The sequence below is a fragment of the Amphibalanus amphitrite genome, unplaced genomic scaffold (genome assembly GCF_019059575.1).
Source record: "Amphibalanus amphitrite isolate SeventyFive unplaced genomic scaffold, NRLGWU_Aamphi_draft 000254F_arrow, whole genome shotgun sequence".
Taxonomy (NCBI): domain Eukaryota; kingdom Metazoa; phylum Arthropoda; class Thecostraca; order Balanomorpha; family Balanidae; genus Amphibalanus; species Amphibalanus amphitrite.
This window is the reverse complement of record NW_024881749.1, coordinates 654,077-672,559: the sequence shown is the minus strand read 5'-3', so window position 1 is coordinate 672,559 and position 18,483 is coordinate 654,077. Positions and strand designations below refer to the sequence as shown.

Below are 18,483 nucleotides of genomic sequence, written 5' to 3'. Positions count from 1 at the left end.
AGTCGAGTCAAGGGAAAAAATCAGCTCCTTGTTTGAGTCAGAGTTGAGTCAGGGCATTCTGAAGTTGAATGATGAGTCGAGTCGGCAAATTTTTTTGAGTCGAGCACAACCCTGGAGCGCCGGCGGCGGCCGTTCCTCCCCGGGCCGCGACCATCACTCAGGGGCGTGTGTCGTTGGCGGGCGGGACGCACAGCGGCGCCGTTGTGCCGGCGGGCGTACTGTTTGGACGGGGGCGGCCGGCCGACACTGTGTTGACCGAGCGCTGACGGCCGCCGCTTTATGGAGCCAAACACAGCACGACGCTGCTACCGGCCAGCCGACCGGCCGCCGTCGTGTTTCGCCGACCGGTGGAAACTGAACGCCCTGCAGGGTAATCAGCAAACGGATGGGGGCATTTGATCCACCGTGAGGAATAATCCGTCCACCGATGTAGCAATCAGTTCGCCAGGGGAGTGATTATTTCACCGACGGGGGTATTTAATCCACCGGCGGCTGCTGAGGGGGCTGTCACCCGAGTCTGCGGAAGCGACAGCTCCCTGACCGGAGGCAGGGGCCATCCCCCTGACCGCACCACCGCCGGTGGAGATACTGGAAGCGGGGGTAGCTGTGACCACCTGTGAACGGTAATGCTGATGCGTATTTGACCGCCGCGGGGCGAGCTCGTTACCCGATAGTCGTTCCCCTCTCACCTCACCCAACTCCGTGACTATCTCGGTGAAAATGAGCTGAGGGGTTGACTCCGCGGCAGCTGCACCCTTCCCTCTCTCTCCCCCATGACGGTGCACGCCGATTCGGTACTGTATCTTGTTTACGAGAGACGGCTCATCGGTGCGTGTCAGGGCGATACCATTGGATCGCCGAGTATGCTGCAGTCGTGTCAGGATTGGGAGCGCTGCTATGGGGAAGCTGTTAGAGCAGCCAGTCGTCCGTTGCTGCTTGCCCAGACACCCTGTCGCTCCCGTTGGCTCATCGGGGAAGGTCGCTCGGGAGGTCGTCATGTCCCCAGCCCTCCACTTCCCCCGGCGAGTCTCTGTTGGTGGTAACAGTCGGTCGTGTGTCTCGAGGGGCACTCCATCTGAACGGCGTTATCTCAAACAGTAAACACCGTTCGATCTCCATGGTGTGATAAACACTGATCAGTTAGGACATCACTTGAATGACCGGCGCTGGTTACCGGTCCCGGGCGACCTGACGGCTGCAGTTGCCATGCCTCGGACGGTGCCCGATGAGTCAGGCATTCCTCACGGTGGCTGCGGAGGGACCGCTGTTTGGGTTTACGGTCTAATCCCCGCCGGTATGGGAACTGATATGGGAACAGATGCCGTGCGGTGTGTTGCGGGGACCAGATCCCATGTAGGACCGGTCAGAGAACCGGCGCTACTATCAGAGGCTAGGTGTTGGCTGCCCGCTGGGAATGGAGTGTTTGAAATATCGTGTGATTGGGGATGTTTGCCAAGATGTGATTGTTATATGCATGCTTTGCAGGCATTGAACCATACACATTAAATATGCGGGCTTTAAAGCGTCGTATGGGGTGAACTCTTTCATCCTTGCCCTCCATCTGTGAAGGGCGTATGTTTTCACAAGTGTTGACTGGCTTTATCGCTTTGCTTGGTTTTGAATCGACAGGTGTAAACAATATTTACGTGCTTCTGCTTCGCTATTCTGATTATACGGAATAGCTTTTGCAGTTTGCAACGCAAGTTTAATTGGAACACAAATGGTTTTCGAGCGACACCTTTTGATCGGTGACGTTCTACGAATGTATATTCTCTAGCGTTGCTGAAGAGGCCGAAAATTGCTGGAATATCGCTGCCTGTGGCGGCCGCTGTTAATTTGTTTTTTTTTATCAGCCCGGCGGCCGGCAGCGATGGCGAGGATATTTGGGAATGTGAAATTGCCGCGGCTAATGGCTGCTCGGTGTCGACACCGGCTCATATTCGCCGTCGGCTCAGCGCCGTGATGGATGGAGCCGGCGCCGGTCGTGCCAAACGCCGTGTCATCGGCCGAGCCTCCGCGCCCGCGCCCGGTGACGTCATCACGGGTCACGGTCTGACGTCACCGGTGACGCGGACGTACCGAGACGTGGTGACGTGCCGCCGTCAGCCGAGGCTCCCACCGGGGCGCCGGTGGGCCCTGGTGACTGATGCCCTAGTACAGTCACACATCAGTCTCCAGTCGCCTTTTCTCCAGTCCTTTCTCCAGCCGCCTTCGTTAGAGCTCCGGCGTGAGCTCCGTGCTGTCTTCTGACGCCGTCCGCCGTCCACTGTCTGGTTTGGGCGTCCGTGACTGGCCCGCCCGCCCGGGCGCCTTTCCGTGACTGCTCCGTCCGCCCGGGCGCCTTTCCGTGAGGGGGGTCACGGCCGCCGCTCGGGGCCGGGCCCGCCCCCCCCCCTCAGACGGCGCTCTCCTTATACGGACACGTGACCAGCCAACGCTGATTGGTGGCCGCTGGGTAATCATGCAGCCCATCCTCTGTACTGTAGCCGGCGTGGTGGTTTGGGCCGATCGCCATCCATGAGCTGACAGTCAACGGACCATACCATTACCCACTACCCAGTGCAGGAATGGGCCCCGACCTATTAATGATTATCTCACTAGCTTCTGATCCATACTTGCGTGAAACTTCTGGCCGACTCACATTTTCATGTGCAGTTGAGTCATGCTAATTGCATTGATTGCTAATCGGATGTGATGATGCACCAGCACACCAAATCCCACTTCAGCTTGTTTAAAGGAAATAGTTCACTTTCCTGAAATTAGTATTTTGCTATGGATTTATGTTTTTTTATGCTCAAAATGATCAGAAAATAAAACAAAACGTTTTTGTAAAAAGGATTATTTTCTATATTTTAGTATAAGAAGAACTATATTCTATATAAAATAATGTTTGACGCGGAAGCTTATTACGCGTTGACCAATCATATTGCGTAGGACAAACCCATCGGCTGTAAGCAGCATTCTGATTGGCTGACGATGACGTGACTGCATTCCTCAGCAAGGCACGCATTCCTCTGCAAGGCACTCTTTTCGGAACGAAAAATGGAATATCTTCGTCTAGGATGATCGTTGGGCCGTAAAAGCTTCTGATTTGTGCTAGTCTCAGCGCAAGCAACAAAACTGCTATTCCAGTTCCAAACCCCATGTTAAAAGTGAACTATTTCCTTTAAATCTGTTTGTTTGCCACCAGTATCTCCTCTGCAGACCGCGAGGCGCCATCACTCGGGCGTTTGCTAGTTTACACGTTGTTGAGCTCGGTGTGACTCACAGCTAACCGTGTGTATTGGCACTGACTAGCGGCCGTCCCCGTTCGCCCCCGATTCTCCGCCGCCCAGCCACGACTGTTGTTACATGTGTGCGTCACCTCCGGCAGGCCTTCGGCAACTCCAAGACGGCGCACAACAACAACTCGAGCCGCTTCGGCAAGTTCATCCAGGTCAACTACAAGGAGAACGGCCAGGTGCACGGGTGAGTGGGGATTACGTGATGTTCATGAGAGTGGGAATTAGTGAGAGTTAGAGGAGCCATCAGTGCGCACACGGGTCAGTACGGGACGTGGGTGGAAGTAGAGCAATTGGGGTGGAAACGGAAGATATGGGTGGTGTGGAGCTATCAGGAGGCGCGCGGGGTATGTTGGTGGTGGCGGAGCGGACCCTTTCCGGGCGCTCATGGGGGATGTGGGTGGTAGAGAACTTATCGGGGCGCACACGTGGGGTATATGGGAGTTAGAGGAGTAATCGGGGTGCATACAGATACAGACTGGGGGGAGTGTGTACTGTGCATGTGACGAACCGTTGATAGGCTCAGTTACCGTACTCCGCACAATCCTGGTAGGGAGGCGGTGGCGTGAATTTACGCATGCCACCTTGTTACTGATTTGTGAATGATTCTAGGCCGTTTCTTATGTCAATTTTCTTTTGTTGTAGTTGTTACAGTGCGTAGTTGCGCGGAGGGAACTGTTTTTCGACGGTTTCGGTCGTCTCACATAACTGCGCCTATTCGAAAATCAAAAGTAATTAAAACGAATCTCACTGTCTCTGTAGTATTCCGCTGTACCTTTTCCGCGCTGTGGTGACACGGGAGCCCGCGCGCCGGCGGTCCCTGGGACCATTAGTTAGGGAGCGGGCAGTGGCGGTCATTAGCGGGTCGCCGCGCCGCTCCCCGAGACCCTGCTCCCCGACAGCCGTCGGACCGTGTGCCCGGACCGGTCACGGTGCCGGCAGCTCGGCCGATTTGTGCGCACCCGCTGTCCCCGTCCGCGGCGCCAGGGAGGGAGTCCCGACGGACGGACAGCGAGGAATTGATGAACAGTGGCTGTCTCCCGTGTCCCCGGGCGCACGTAACGATGGCTTTCTCCGGCACCGTCTGCTCCTACCGTCCGACACTGTCGGCATTCCGACGGTCGTCTCCGGTGCCGCTGCTGATTATTGTGTCGAGTTTTGTGCCACGAATGTGCCCTGCGAACTCAGCAAATGATTGTGAAGTCGGCCGAAACGAAAGATGCTACCGGGAAGTGACACCTCCTCTGCCGACTTCAGACCGTTGAGGGAGGCAGCGCCAGCCAGCGCTGCTCGGTTTGACGGGGCTCAGAGGGGATTATCCCATTGTCGGGACTCGGGCAGTGGCTGACAGCTCTGCACAGAGGCTCCTGACAAATGTGTGGCAACATACGCACTCTGTGATCGTGTAGGTTGTGGAAGGATTTGAAAGGAGGAGCACTATCGTCAGGTGGTCTTCGAAGCCAGGGTCTTTGATGTTAACCCTCGCCGGCACAGGCCATTTTGCGTCCTTCGACGGCACAAGGGGGGGGGGGGGTACGACCCCCCTCGCGTTTGGCCCGTGATCAAGCTAGAGCTTCGCGGAAAAAACGAGCGTGTTGCCCGTCACGAGAGGAAGCCGATGATACCCAATTTTAAGGTCCTAGGTCATTGGGTGACCTTCCAGGTAAGGTCAATGACCCGAAAACCGGGAAAATCGGGACCTGTTAGAAAGTCGTAAAGTGTGGCTGCTTTGTGGTTTTCCGGGGTGCTGATCACGAATATCGTGTTAATTTTGATCAGAGATGATGTCTCTAAGCATTTAGACCAGGTCGGGTCAGGTCAGGTCAGGTCAACCGGTAGGGGTTGTGACGGGTATTCGTAATCCGTGTCAACCGCCTCTGACAGCTTCGTAACATGTTACGAAGGCACCAAAACTACTTCGTAAATGTTCAAATGGTTGCTGTATTCGAATTCAGCTCCAAAAACTAGCCTAGAAGCATGTAAAACTCGAAAAAGTGAACCAAGGTCACCCGAGGCCACCAAAGGTCAATGACCTGACCTGACCTTCAGGTGACCTTGACACCCACCCTAATGTATGAGAGCAACATCAAATCACATGTTTGAACGTTTGAAACCACGAAAAGCTTGCAAATGCGCGGCTAATGCGAGCCGACATACGCCGAATCGCGATTCCGGCCAAACATGGTCTCGGAAAAGAGGTCACAGGTCAAAGGTCATTTGGGTCAGGGTCATGAAATTTTCAGGGAACGTGTAAAATTGATCAATGCGAGGGTACTGAAAGTTTCGTCGCGATCGGCCGCTTTTTACGCGAGTTATTCGCGAAAAACCTTAGGGGGGGTTGCATCACCCCCCCCCCCCCGCCCTGTGCCGGCGAGGGTTAAGATGTTACGATGAAGGTCTCCCGGTGCTTTGTAGTCCAATTATTGTTATAGCGCTGCTGGAGCTGTGCTCTTGTTTGAGGTGCTGATTATCGTTAATAATGCCTAATCGCTATTCACCTTTAATATTATTGAGGAGAAGTGGCGTGACGTGCACTCAGTGGCGTGCAGCAAATCTCACTGGGTGATGAAATAATGTTACCAATATTGTTCGACTCACTTAGTCATTCACTTTGTAACTCATTTACTGGAATGCGGCTATGGTGTTGCGATTATCGTCGGATTAATTGGCCCTAAAAGGCTGTGTGGACGATGGTGTGGTCACCGTACTCATTTTGCATTGTAATTACATAATCGGACACCTTTAAGCAAGCAGACATGTCATGTTTATGCTAGTTGCGGATTTGTGTGACGAATTGTCATGTTACTTTTCAAGTTTCCTAGGTGCTGGTATGCGATATTTGCATGTGCGAACTGTGGTGATTCATAAACTGGCTAGCGCATGATCTGAGTATATTGGTTTTACATGTTTTTACTCAACTGAGTGATGATCAAACGATATGTCATTATGCAGCTCTGAAATATTGTTAGAGGCGACAGGTTTCGTACAGAGCTTATGCACATTGCACATGCTAACGAGGCACTTTTACTCATTCCACTCCTATTTGCTCTTTTCTGACTATTGCCCACTTGAAGGGCGCTCGATGACCCGTGCTGACCCCTGTACTGCCTGGGTCAGCTCCAATCCCTCCCCGTCGGCGGCTGATGGCCGCGTGTTCCGTGACCCCGGACCAACCCGGCCACGGACGGCACGGGTCGTCGGCGGGAACCCCGACCAATGTCTCACCCAAACGCGGACGGCGACTACGTGCCTATCAGGAACGGTGCTGACCCTGGGGAACCGATGAGGAAGGTGATATTTATGTACTCCGCCTCCTCTGTGGTCTGCTGCTGACCTGCCGTTAATCTGCCGTGGATCCGCTAACGACATTGACCTACAGTTCGGATGAACTTGACCCATGGTATACCTGTTTTCAGACCCGCTATCTATGCCTGTTTCACGTGCCATGTGACAGATCCCCTGTGTCCGTCCCCAGTCACGTGTGACAGGTCACATATTTCTCTCCTCAGCGCGGTGGTGCAAAAGTACCTGCTGGAGAAGTCGCGTATCGTCTCCCAGGCGCGGAACGAGCGCAACTACCACGTGTTCTACTACTTGCTGGAGGGCGCCTCGGAGGAGGAGAGGCAGCAGCTGCACCTGCTGCCGCCGTCCCAGTACCGCTACCTCAGCCAGGTGAGCCCACCGAGAGTAGAGGGAGCTGAGTTGACCATCGCCGCGCCCCTGAGGGTTGCGACAGGGACTAGATTGACAGAGACCAGTGTTTGACGGGATCCTCGCGCCTGTCCTTTATTGGCCCTAGCTACTGCCGCTAAATGGTAGCCGCAGTAATCATAGCCACCGTGGGTCCTAGTCTGCTGTCGTCAGAAAAAAAGACTAGGCGGTCCAAAAAGTCGGTGATGCCTGTCACTGCTGTCTATTTGGGCCTGACTTCCACCAGCTGGCTGCAAAACAGGCCGACTTTTTGGAATAGTTAGTCTACTTAGCGTGACAGGGAGGTGGCTACTCCTCTAACACTTGAATGATGTATTTGATACAGTTTACATTAGATGAAGTGGTGGAAGCGAGCTGATAACCTGGCGACGTTAGCTAGAGCCGCTGACCGCCGGCGGTATGGCAGAAACTTGCCATAAGCCACCGCTGGCGCATCGTCCCATCGTCCCACTGCTGCCACCGTCCCTTTGTCCCCCCCGGCTCCCCTTCCCTGCCCCGGTCCGATCCTTGCCTGTCGGAGCTGCCACAGCCGCGAGTGTCGCCGACAGCCGGCTGGCAGTCGAGCACCCCTCCGGACTCCCGGGGCGGGTCTGTGAGACGGCGCCGAACCGGCCCTGTTGCCGGGCTCCAACGGGCGTTCCTTCTGCTGACGAGGAGGCTTTGACGGACCAGTGACGGATGGGTGGTGACAGATGTGGCTGACGGGCCCGACACCCCAGCTGACGGGACTGACTTGAGGGTGTTTAAAGCGATAGCCGTGGGCCAGTAGACTCCGATGAACATTTAAAAAGTCCGCCGCTTTGGTCTAAAAAGAGAATAATTCCTAGCGATTGCCCTTTTATCTCATACGGCTGTGTGTCTTCTCCCCCGGTTCCACCTCCCATGCTCAGTGCTCACCCTCCCGGGCCGCCTCTCACACCGCCTCCAGTACCGACAGACTGCAGCTCTGTGGAGCGGTGAGACGGGCAGGGCAGTGATCCGCCACCCTCCTGCGTCACAGCCGGTCACGGCTCGTCCCCGCGCCGCGCCGACAGCCCGTCCAGCTGGCCAGCCGCCACCGGAACCGGCGCAGCCCAGCCCGTCCCTCTGTCCCCCTGTATACGACACAGTCCTCTGTCCCTCCGTCCCGTCCAGCTGGCCAGCCGCCACCGGAACCGGCGCAGCCCAGCCCCGTCCCTCTGTCCCCGGCGCAGCCCAAACTCAGTCCCTCGGTCCCCGGCGCAGCCCAAACTCAGTCTCTCTGTCCCCGGCGCAGCCCGACCCCGTCTCTCTGTCCCCGGCGCAGCCCAAAGCCGTCCCTCGGTCCCCGGCGCAGCCCAAACTCAGTCCCTCGGTCCCCGGCGCAGCCCAAACTCAGTCCCCCTGTCCCCGGCGCAGCCCAAACTCAGTCTCTCTGTCCCCGGCGCAGCCCAAACTCAGTCTCTCTGTCCCCGGCGCAGCCCAACCTCAGTCTCTCTGTCCCCGGCGCAGCCCAAACTCAGTCTCTCTGTCCCCGGCGCAGCCCGACCCCGTTTCACTGTCCTGGGTGCAGACCTCGCCCCTCAATCTCCCATCCCTCTGTACCGGGCACAGTCCTCTGTCCCTACCGCAGCTCTACCTCCTTTTTTCTGGGCGTAGCTCTCTGTTCTTCAGTCATCGGTCCTGAGCGTTTCAGTTGAACTTAGCTGATTCGCAAGTTCTCTGATGCCTCTAGCTGATATGCCTCCTGGCAGTCAGCTCTGTCCCGGAAGCCAGCATAGTTGTCTCTTAGATCAGTTGCTGCGTTGGTGGCGAGGGAAGTACTGCACTCCGGACCGTGGAGCGGTAGTGTCGACCGAGGTCGGAAGGTTGGACGATCTGTGGCTCGATTACGATAGGGAGGCTTTAAGGCGACCCTGTCTTTGAGCTGGATGCGCCTTTACTTCACCATTGTTAGTTCGCTAATGGGAACAACTTTTTTTGGATAGGCTTACAAACCTTGTAGTTGATCTTCATCTCATAAGTTTGGATTTCGTTTACAGTGACATTTTATGGATGATGGTCATTCTACAGCGGTTCCATATATTTCTCCTTTATGACGGTGGCATTCTTTTTGGATGACATTGAGTCACTGCCATAACAGTGATCTCAGCGACGGGCGCCTCTCGGAATTCCCATGGATGACGCGGGCGGCGCGGACGTCAGCGGCTTTATTGCCGCTCACTTAGCGGGTGTTTGTTTGTTTGGCCGCCGCTTGGGGCGCGTGCTGTGCCGCCGGGCCGCTCTGCCGCTGTTTGTTTGCCTCTGGCGGCGGCGCTGCGACAGGAAGGAGCCGGCCGACGGCAGCCGCGTCTCGCGGCGCATTCCTGGTGACATGGTCTAGTTGCGCCGCGCCGGGCCGCGGGCCAAATAGCCGGCGGCGGCTCGGGTTCGGCGGCGGCGCCGGCTGACAGCGCGCAGCGGTAACTCAGCCGGTGGTGACGGGCCGCGCCGGCAACCGGAGACGACGCGCGCCCCACTCTGACGTCAGCCGAGCAGCGGCGACATCGGCCGAGAGGACCGCCAGCTCCAGCGCCCGCCGCGCTACGGCCTGGGGCAGGCCGAAGAGCCGGATGAGGGATGTTGGAGTCGCTGATAGTGCGGGTGCTGCTGCTTACTGAAGGTAACTGTGTTTCCTCAGTTTGAACCTTATCTTTTTCGGGTTGCTGACTGTCTGAGTCGCTCCCGCCTGCCAGTACGGGCCGCTGAAGCTGAGCCCGACCCGCGACCAGTCGTCGGTCGGCGAGCCGTCCGTCCCGCCGGGCGGCGGCGCCGGACTCCGACCGAGCGCCCGCCGGGCGGCCCCGCGGTGCCAGGTGTGCGCCGTCGAGCGCGCCGCCGCTACTGCGTCGCTGCCGACGGCGGCTGGCGGGCGGCCAGTGTCGCGCCGCGCCGCGCGGGCCTCACGTGCCGACGCCGGCGGCGTCACGAGGCCCGGCTGTCGCCTGCGACACTACCCCGGCCGCTGAGGGGACGCCCCGGCAGCCGGCGGGACGTCAGGGCGCCATCACGGAGCCGTCGACCGCTCTCCGAGGGCCGCTCGGTGCCGGGCGCATAGTGTGCGCTCACTGCGCGCCCCTGTCCTGTCGGGCCGCGCGCACCGTGTCACAGCTCGGGCGGTGAAGCGTCTCGGGCCGCCGCGCGCCGGCCAACTCGGCTGCGTTCGGCCGTCGCTCCGAGCGCAGGCGGCCGAGCGGCGGCTGGCGTGGGCTGCAGCCGCCCGCCGCCGCCAATCAAACCGACACTATTCGTCACGGCGCGCGGCAAACTATCAGCAGCCGGGCGCAGAGCTGGCGCGCGCAGAAAAATGGGGTCTCTGACCCGCCCGTTAATCAGCCGGCCACGCCCGGCCCAGTCGGCCGCCAGTCGGTGGCGTATTTAGCTTTGACTTAATTGCTAATTTAGGGGCTCAGCTGTGATCCCGAAAAGTCAAACAACTGATTGCGCTGCGCGATGAAGTGGTGACTTCTGACGGGGCCTGAATCAGTTCATCAGTTGAGGCAGCTGAGGCATCAGTTATATAGAGAAGTCTGTGGTTGAGGTTATTCAACTTATCGTTTAACTGGTGCCACCTGCATCTCGCTCGTTCGAAATTGTTGTGAAAGCGGTCAGTTTCTTTCAGCGTTACCGCTCTCGCCGGCCGTCAGCCGATTGTACAGTGTCTGGCTGCAGCTGTCCCTCGCCCTTCCCTTCCTCCGGTGTTGAACTCGCATCCTCACCCCCCCACCGACGCCCTACCGAGACGGCCAGCAGCCCAGTTCCTGAAGCCAGGGTTGCTTCGAGAATCGAGCCCCATTGTGCTGTCTTGGATGCTTGCTGGATTGATGTAAAATAAACAAACGTCTGGGCTATCTACTTTGGGTCCCAAGTTGTTAAATGATATGGATTTGCTGTTTGTGCTTCGTCTATCCGTGTTTTACAAACTGCTGATATTTTTTTCTTTGCTTGCCTTTTCTTTGTTACGATTCATGGAGATTTGTCTATTAACTCGTGTTTGTCATTCCCTATGAACATTCTTGGCAGCACGGGGACCCCCATATCAACCATCATGACAACAAATATCATTTTCTACCCGCAGAGCGAGTGTACTCGCCTAGAGGTAGAGTTAATGCGAGTTCAGTGTATGTGACCCACGTATCTGTCTACCCTCAGAGCGAGTGTAACAGCCTGGAGGGGGTGGACGCCGACTACGAGTTCAGGTGTATAATATGACCTATGGTGTTTCTCTACCCTCAGAGCGAGTGTAACAGCCTGGAGGGCGTGGACGCCAAGTACGAGTTCAGCCGGCTGCGCCAGTCCATGGAGATGGTGGGATTCTCGCCGGACAAGCAGAGCAAGCTGTTCGCCCTCCTCTCGGCCGTGCTCCTAATCGGTGAGTGGGTGTTTTTCGGGGGGGGGGGAGTAGGAAGCTGCTGTCGGCTGTACAGTAGGTCTACTAAAAAAGTCCCCCGCTCCAGAGGCGGCCGGCCGGCCGAACCCCCGGATTCCAGCCCCGACTCAATTGCGCAGGCCGCGGCAGCGACACGGGTCAGGTCGCGGCGCCCGGCGAGTGGGTCAGTTGGCGGCGGTCGGCCGTGGAGCGAGGGCGCCGTGTGTGGGGCGCAGAGATGCCGCAGTGCAGAGGAGGGGGAAGATAGTGACTCTGCACTATGCCGGAAATGATGCCCTTGTGATCTAAATCAAACACCTGCAGACGCAGTGCATATCCTTCCTCGCCCCATTCCTATTTTATCGTAATCCTTCAATAATCCGTAATGACCATTCGACGCAAGCAAGCAAACAAAACAACCCGTTTAGCGGCGACATCATCTCGAATAAAAAAGCGACAGTGATGATTAACCCTCGCCGGCACAGGCCATTTTGCGTCCTTCGACGGCACAAGGGGGGGGGGGGTTGGTTGGTACGACCCCCCCTCGCGTTTGGCCCCTGATCGAGCTAGAGCTTCGCGGTAAAAACGAGCGTGCTGCCCGTCACGAGACGAAGCCGATGATACCCAATTTTAAGGTCCTAGGTCATCGGGTGACCTTCCAGGTCAGGTCAATGACCCAAAAACCGGGAAAATCGGGACCTGTTAGAAAGTCGTAAAGTGTGGCTGCTATGTGGTTTTCCGGGGTGCTGATCACGAATATCGTGTTAGTTTTGATCAGAGATGATGTCTTTAAGCATTTAGACCAGGTCGGGTTAGGTCAGGTCAGGTCAACCGGTAGGGGTTGTTACGGGTATTCGATATACGTGTCAACCGCCTCTGACAGCTTCGTAACATGTTACGAAGGCACCAAAACTACTTCGTATATGTTCAAATGGTTGCTAAATTCGAATTCAGCTCCAAAAACTAGCATAGAAACATGTAAAACTCGAAAAAGTGAACCGAGGCCACCCGAGGTCACCAAATGTCAATGACCTGACCTGACCTTCAGATGACCTTGACACCCACCCAAATGTATGGAAGCAACATCAAATCACATATTTGAACGTTTGAAACCACGAAAAGCTTGCAAACGCGCGGCTAATGCGAGCCGACATACGCCGAATCGCGATTCCGGCCAAACATGGTCTCGGAAAAGAGGTCACAGGTCAAAGATCATTTGGGTCAGGGTCATGAAATTTTCAGGGTAGGTGTAAAATTGATCAATGCGAAGGTACTGAAAGTTTCGTCGCGATCGGCCGCTTCTTACGCGAGTTATTCGCGAAAAACCTTAGGGGGGGCTGCATCAACCCCCTGTGCCGGCGAGGGTTAAAATAGACTTAGCGCGAGGTCAAATCGAGGGGTATATAATATATGCATCACATACCTTTACATTCTATATATGTATCAATCACATACCGAGTATTTTATTCCCATCTAGCAAATCAAGATTGGGGATCTTGTCCAACAAGTCAGCGGCCGTTCTAGACACAGATGAATGCTTTGTTTTCGGTCGCATCATTATCTGCAATAATTCGAAGCGAGGTTTAACTCTCGCCGGCCGAGAAGAAGGGGTGAATGCCGCCACCATGTATTTTTTTTTTTTTGCGGTAGCTCAAAGCACACTGATGATCGGAGGCTGACATTTCATATGCCTTGCATTTGATTCAAGCCGAATCATTTGACATCAACCACGTTTTCAGGTCAGGTCACTTAACCATGGCGTCTTAAGTAAACCTCTGTACGGTTGTCGGTTATAAAATGATGCAAATCCGCAATGCACTTAGTGTCATAAAAGCATAATGGGGAAATATGGAAACTTAGTCTGAATTGCTGTTAGCACTGTTTTGAGAGACATGCTTAAACATATAATCAAGTAAAGTAACCGTACTCTCATAGTTAATATCCAAAATCGTAAGAAAAAGGCCTGATAATTCCGAGGAGCTTTCGGCTTACGCCTTCTTCAACTCGCTCCCAGAGCGAGTTGAAGAAGGCGTAAGCCGAAAGCTACTCGGAATTATCAGGCCTTTTTCTTACGATTTTGGATATTAACTATGAGAGTACGGTTACTTTACTTGATTATATGAAATATGGAAACTGTTAATTTGGCGTCGGAAATGATCTAAAATTATACCTCAAGCACTTCAAATCGTGACTTCCTACATTCTTGGCAAGGTCTAATGCTTCACTTTTGCATTGTTCGCCTTGCGTGACGTCATTTATGATGTCACTAGGGTGATAGGTGTGCTTCGTCAATAACTCCCGATCAAAATGAGCTAGCCAGTCGGGACAGCCATCAATGGACTTTGCAAGACTTGCCGAATCTAATGTTATGCAACATGTTCTCCTTTCAACAGCTTCGTGACCCGTGTTGCCCTAACATGACATTGGCCTCAGGTAAACATCCTAAGTTGCTTCACCTAAACAAAAAAGCATATACATCGACGCGTCTGAGAACAGAAAACACGATTGTATCGAAATGACATTGTTGACAGAAAGGCCGGGTCAATTTTGAGATCGCTCAAGTCAATGGGAGAAAATTGAACTGCGCTTTTTTGGACGGAACGCATAATAAACACTCTGAAAACATGTGGTGTTTGATGAGATACAATACTGAATGAGAAAATTGTTTGTTTTGTTGGGAGCCATCTTTTTCGGTCTGAAAAGGCCCTTGCAGAGCTATAACATAATTATGCTTTAGTGTAGTACCTAATTGGGTTGTGCGAGCCAGCGGCAGTGATCTGCGGAAGCGAGACTGTTCCCGTGGGACGATTCTTCAGGTTGGCTGGTGGGGTGACCTCCAGTCCAGAGAGGGAAGCATGAAGACTAGGGGCGATGCGGATCGTTTTTTTCCTGAGGATAGCGAGAAGGGAAGGAATCTAGCACCCTTGACCCTTCCTTATACTGAATGTATCTCAGGCTGTTAAATCTCCTAAGCGTTTTTTTTTCTCCACATCAAGGTGTCATTAATAAAAATATGAAATCCGGGAGCATAAATTAAATATAGAAGTTGTGGCCAACAGAACATTATCAGTTGCGTTCAACATACTCGTAAGCATGATCACACACCCAGCTTACATATGAGCCATGTAATAATTATTTTTGATAGACATGCTTAAGTTATGAAATCATCTGAATTCTGAAGTGTTTGTTAAGTTCCACGATACGGATCTAATATCCTGCTATGCATGATGACCATTTCTGGTCAGGTCATGTCTTTGACCATAGGCCAAATTTTTCAAATGACCTTTAAAGATTATTTTTTGATTCATTCGAAGCGTTTTGATAAGAGGAACACGAGGCTGATAAAATTAAATCCAAGCAAGTTTTAAGCTAAAAACTTTTAAGTATTTGTGGAAAATCAATTGGTTTTCTCATAATACCGATGGTGGCAGTAGCTGTTATTTACGTGCTAAGCCGTTCACTTTAATTAAATCTGACAATATTATTCAGACATAACGGTAAACGAGCTGATTGTTGCGTTAGGTTAGGCTCGGTCGATTTCAGAGTGGGAAGGATGACAGGAATTAGGGGGAGACAGGGTGCCTGGGCGGGAGTCCTGGACCTCATGCTCCGCTGGGGCCGAGCCCATAATGTGGGTTGGATTGCCCTGACACATGGATAGCCCTGGGCGGTGTTTCACGGCCCCGCGCTGCAGCACGCTGCGCTGCGCTGCTTGCATTGTTGCGGTGGTTGATATGAATTCGGCTCCACGCTAGCGTTGCGAGCTTCCGAGTCTGTTGATGTTTCCATGGAAATTGGAAACTCAATGCACCGGTGCGCGCCAGGGGCGGATCCAAGGGGGGGGTCACATGGGTCATGGCCCCCCCCTTGAGGCCCGGGGGCCCAAAGACCTGCCAGGGGCACCACCGGCCTATCAGGGGTATCACAGTCCTCAGTCCTGACAGGGGCACCACAGGACCGCCAGGGGCACCACAGGCCTAGCAGGGACACCACGGGCCTGGTGCCCCTGGGCCCTGACAGGACTGTAACGCCCCTGACAAGCCTGAAGTGTCCCCGGCAGGCACGTGGTGCCCCTGACAGGCCTGAGGCGCCCCTGCAAGGCCGGTGGTGCCCCTGGCAGGCCTGTGGTGTCCACTGTCCATGGCAGGCCTGTGGTGCCCTTGCTAGGCCTCTGGTGCCCCTGACAGGCTTGTAATGCCCCTGGAAGGACTGTGGTGCCCCTGGCAGGCCTCTGGTGCCCCTGACAGGCTTGCGGTGCCCTTGAAAGGACTGTGGTGTCCCTGGGCCCTGACAAGCCTGAGGTGCCCCTGACAGGCCCGTGGTGCCCTTGTTAGGCCTGTGGTGCCCCTGGCAGGCCTCTGGTGCCCCTGGCAGGTCTGTGGTGCTCCTGGCAGGTCTGTGGCGCCCCTGGCAGACCTGTGTTGACTGGTGCCCCTGCTAGGTCGCTGGTGCCCCTCACAGACCTGTGGTGCCCCTGGGCCTTGACAAGCCTGAGATGCCTGGCTATGACAGGCTCGTGGTGCCCCTGATAGAACAGTGGTGCCCTTGCTAGGCCTGTAGTGCCCCTGGCAGGCCTCTGGTGCCCCTGCTACCCCTGCGCCCGGAGAGGACTATGGTGCCCCTGAAAAGCCTGAAGTGCCTCTCGACAGGCCCGTGGTGCCCCTCACAGGCCTGCGGTGCCCCTGGAAGGACTGTGGTGCCCCTGCCCCTAGGGGTGCTCATGGGCCCAACAGGCCCGTTGTGCCCCCCTGGCAGGCCTGTGTTGACTGGTGCCCCTGCTAGGCCGCTGGTGCCCCTCACAGGCCTGCGGTGCCCCTGGAAGGACTGTGGTGCCCCTGCCCCTAGGGGTGCTCATGGGCCCAACAGGCCCGTTGTGCCCCTGACAGGCCTGTCGTGTATACTTGCTAGACCTGTGGTGCCCCTGCTTCCTGGCAGGCCTGTGGTGCCCCTGCTTCCTGGCGGGTCTGTGGCGCCCCTACAAGGCCGTAGGTGCCCCTGACAGGTTTGTGGTGTCCCTGGAAGGACTTTGGTGCCCCTGACAAGCCTGAAGTGTCAAGGACAGACCCTTTAGACGCCAGGGTCAAGTTCGTCGGACTGACAACGATTCGCTTACCTGATAACGTTCCTGGTAAGTACTCACTACTCAGCGTCCACAACATATATACACATAACACATTCATATATACTTGCTTACAATTGGTAAATGTGGTTGTGGGTAAGAGTTAAGATACTGACTAAAAATAAAAAAATAAAAAACTGAAAATGGGGGCACCACCAAAATTAAGTGGACGAAATCCGTTGAGTTTTTAATTTTGGGTATAGGTAGGGGCACCACTTCGATTCATGACCCTCCCCTTGGAGTTTTCCTGGATCCGCCCCTGGTGCGCGCAACGCACCCTGTCCAAGCAAAATTTTACCACCGATGACCTCTGGAGTGGTGACATGACCTCTGGCTCTGACCCGATCTAAAATTGGCTGAAGTATTTTTCTTCTTCTTTTTGCTACTTTTGACGCTACTTCAAATGCCACTTAAATGCCCAAAGCTGAATGATGCTTAATACCCATTTCCCCTCCAAACAGGGCGTGAGCATTCCTGTGGGGCACGGGCTAACAATGACTATCTCATAATCATTGTAGCCATGAACATCTACTGCCATTCTTAAACACCGGTTTCGCTGCGCTGAGCGGTGGCCGTCCCGTTTGTTGGATTCTACGGCTGGCTGGCGGAAAGCGTTGCCGGCCGCCCGTCCACCGCCCGCGGGCCGGACCGAGCGGTCCCGCTGACCCTACCTGACCTGAGCCCGGCGCGATATGGACAGGCAGACGGGGGTTCGGCTCAGCGGAGGCAGCGCCCACTGGTGCTGGGGACTTTTTTAATAGACCTACTGTACTGCTGATTAGTGAGTAGGAGTTAGGGGGGAGTTAGTACCGGATGCTGCACTGGTCATGGAGGAGGTTTGCGAGGGAGGGACGATGTACTTTTGTTACTACTCGTAAGTGGGGAGGCTACTCTTAGGGGATGTTTCTGGACGAGGCTCGCTAATGCAACCCATGGCAATAGACTGTGATTAACATGTTTTTCTTACGCTTTCAAAGGGGATTGTGAATAATGTTCTTGTGGAAGGCGTGTCTTGAATAAAGCAGAACTCCACCCCTAATCCTGAAGCTGTCCGTCCGTCCGTCATCCGCCACCCGTCCTGTACGGCCGTCTGTCTGTCCTGTACGGCCGTGCGTCTGTCCTGTACGGCCGTTTACCCCGTCAGCCGACCGGCGCTGTGACCGCACTCCTCTGGCCGGGACGGACGCACCATTAAGCGGCCGGCGCGGCCCACAGCGCTACCAACCAGCCGCGACATGACCTGCCCCTCTGCTCCATCATGACTGCGTGCCGCCGCCGACTGTGTACCTGGGCAGGCCGCCAGGCGGTCGGATACCCGGCCGGTCGGTCGGCCCGTTTGCCCCTTCGTCCAGGCTGTGGGCTCGTTAGTTCTTCCGTCTGTCCGTGGATCCGTCAATCAGTTAGTTACCGTCAGCTGGTCGGTCAGCTGGTTGATCCGTCCGTCTGTGACGGGTATGTGCTCGGTGCTGGTGTGTGCGCAGTCGCACGTCCGCACGATGTCGGCTGCCACTCAGCGCCACGCACGCAGCATTTATCGGTCTGTTTCGCTGCCGGCGGTGGCGGCTCGCAGTGTCTATTCAGCTAGCGGGAAGAGTGGCCGCTGTGGTCGAGAAGGACTGCAAGATGCCGCTCAGCAGACCACCTGGGGTTTGTGTGTCTGTGGGCGAACTGAGAAGTCGAAGGCTGCTTTCAATGCTATAAGTGACCAAGTGAGCACGTTCGGGTCATGCTATAAGAGAATGTACACCGGTCACCGCGCCGAGCTGTCTCTGCTCTCAGACTGGCCTCTCGCTGATGTCGCTGATGTGAGCGGAGCGGGGAGCCGGTGATGTAAGCGGACTGCGGAGCCGATCCGGGCGCCAATGATGTGGACAGGGTGTGGAACCGCTCTCTTGCGCGGGGAGCAGCACAGGCTGCTCTCCGGGGGCAGCCTGCACAGGGGCAGCACAGTGGAGCAGCACTGATGTGAGCGGAATGAGGAGCCGCTGATGTGAGCGGCAGCGCGC

General features: G+C 55.4%; 1 protein-coding gene across 6 annotated transcripts in view; it reads left to right on the top strand.

The window, feature by feature from the left end:
- The window catches only part of LOC122386505 (unconventional myosin-IXAa-like), a 65,733-nt gene that overhangs the window by 24,957 nt on the left and 22,293 nt on the right, over positions 1–18,483 (top strand). For all 6 annotated transcript variants that reach the window (XM_043375764.1, XM_043375765.1, XM_043375767.1 and 3 more), the window contains 3 exons: positions 3,374–3,468; positions 6,791–6,953; positions 11,226–11,361. In XM_043375764.1, the coding sequence (XP_043231699.1) occupies positions 3,374–3,468; positions 6,791–6,953; positions 11,226–11,361 (394 nt within the window). The remainder of the gene's footprint in view (positions 1–3,373; positions 3,469–6,790; positions 6,954–11,225; positions 11,362–18,483) is intronic.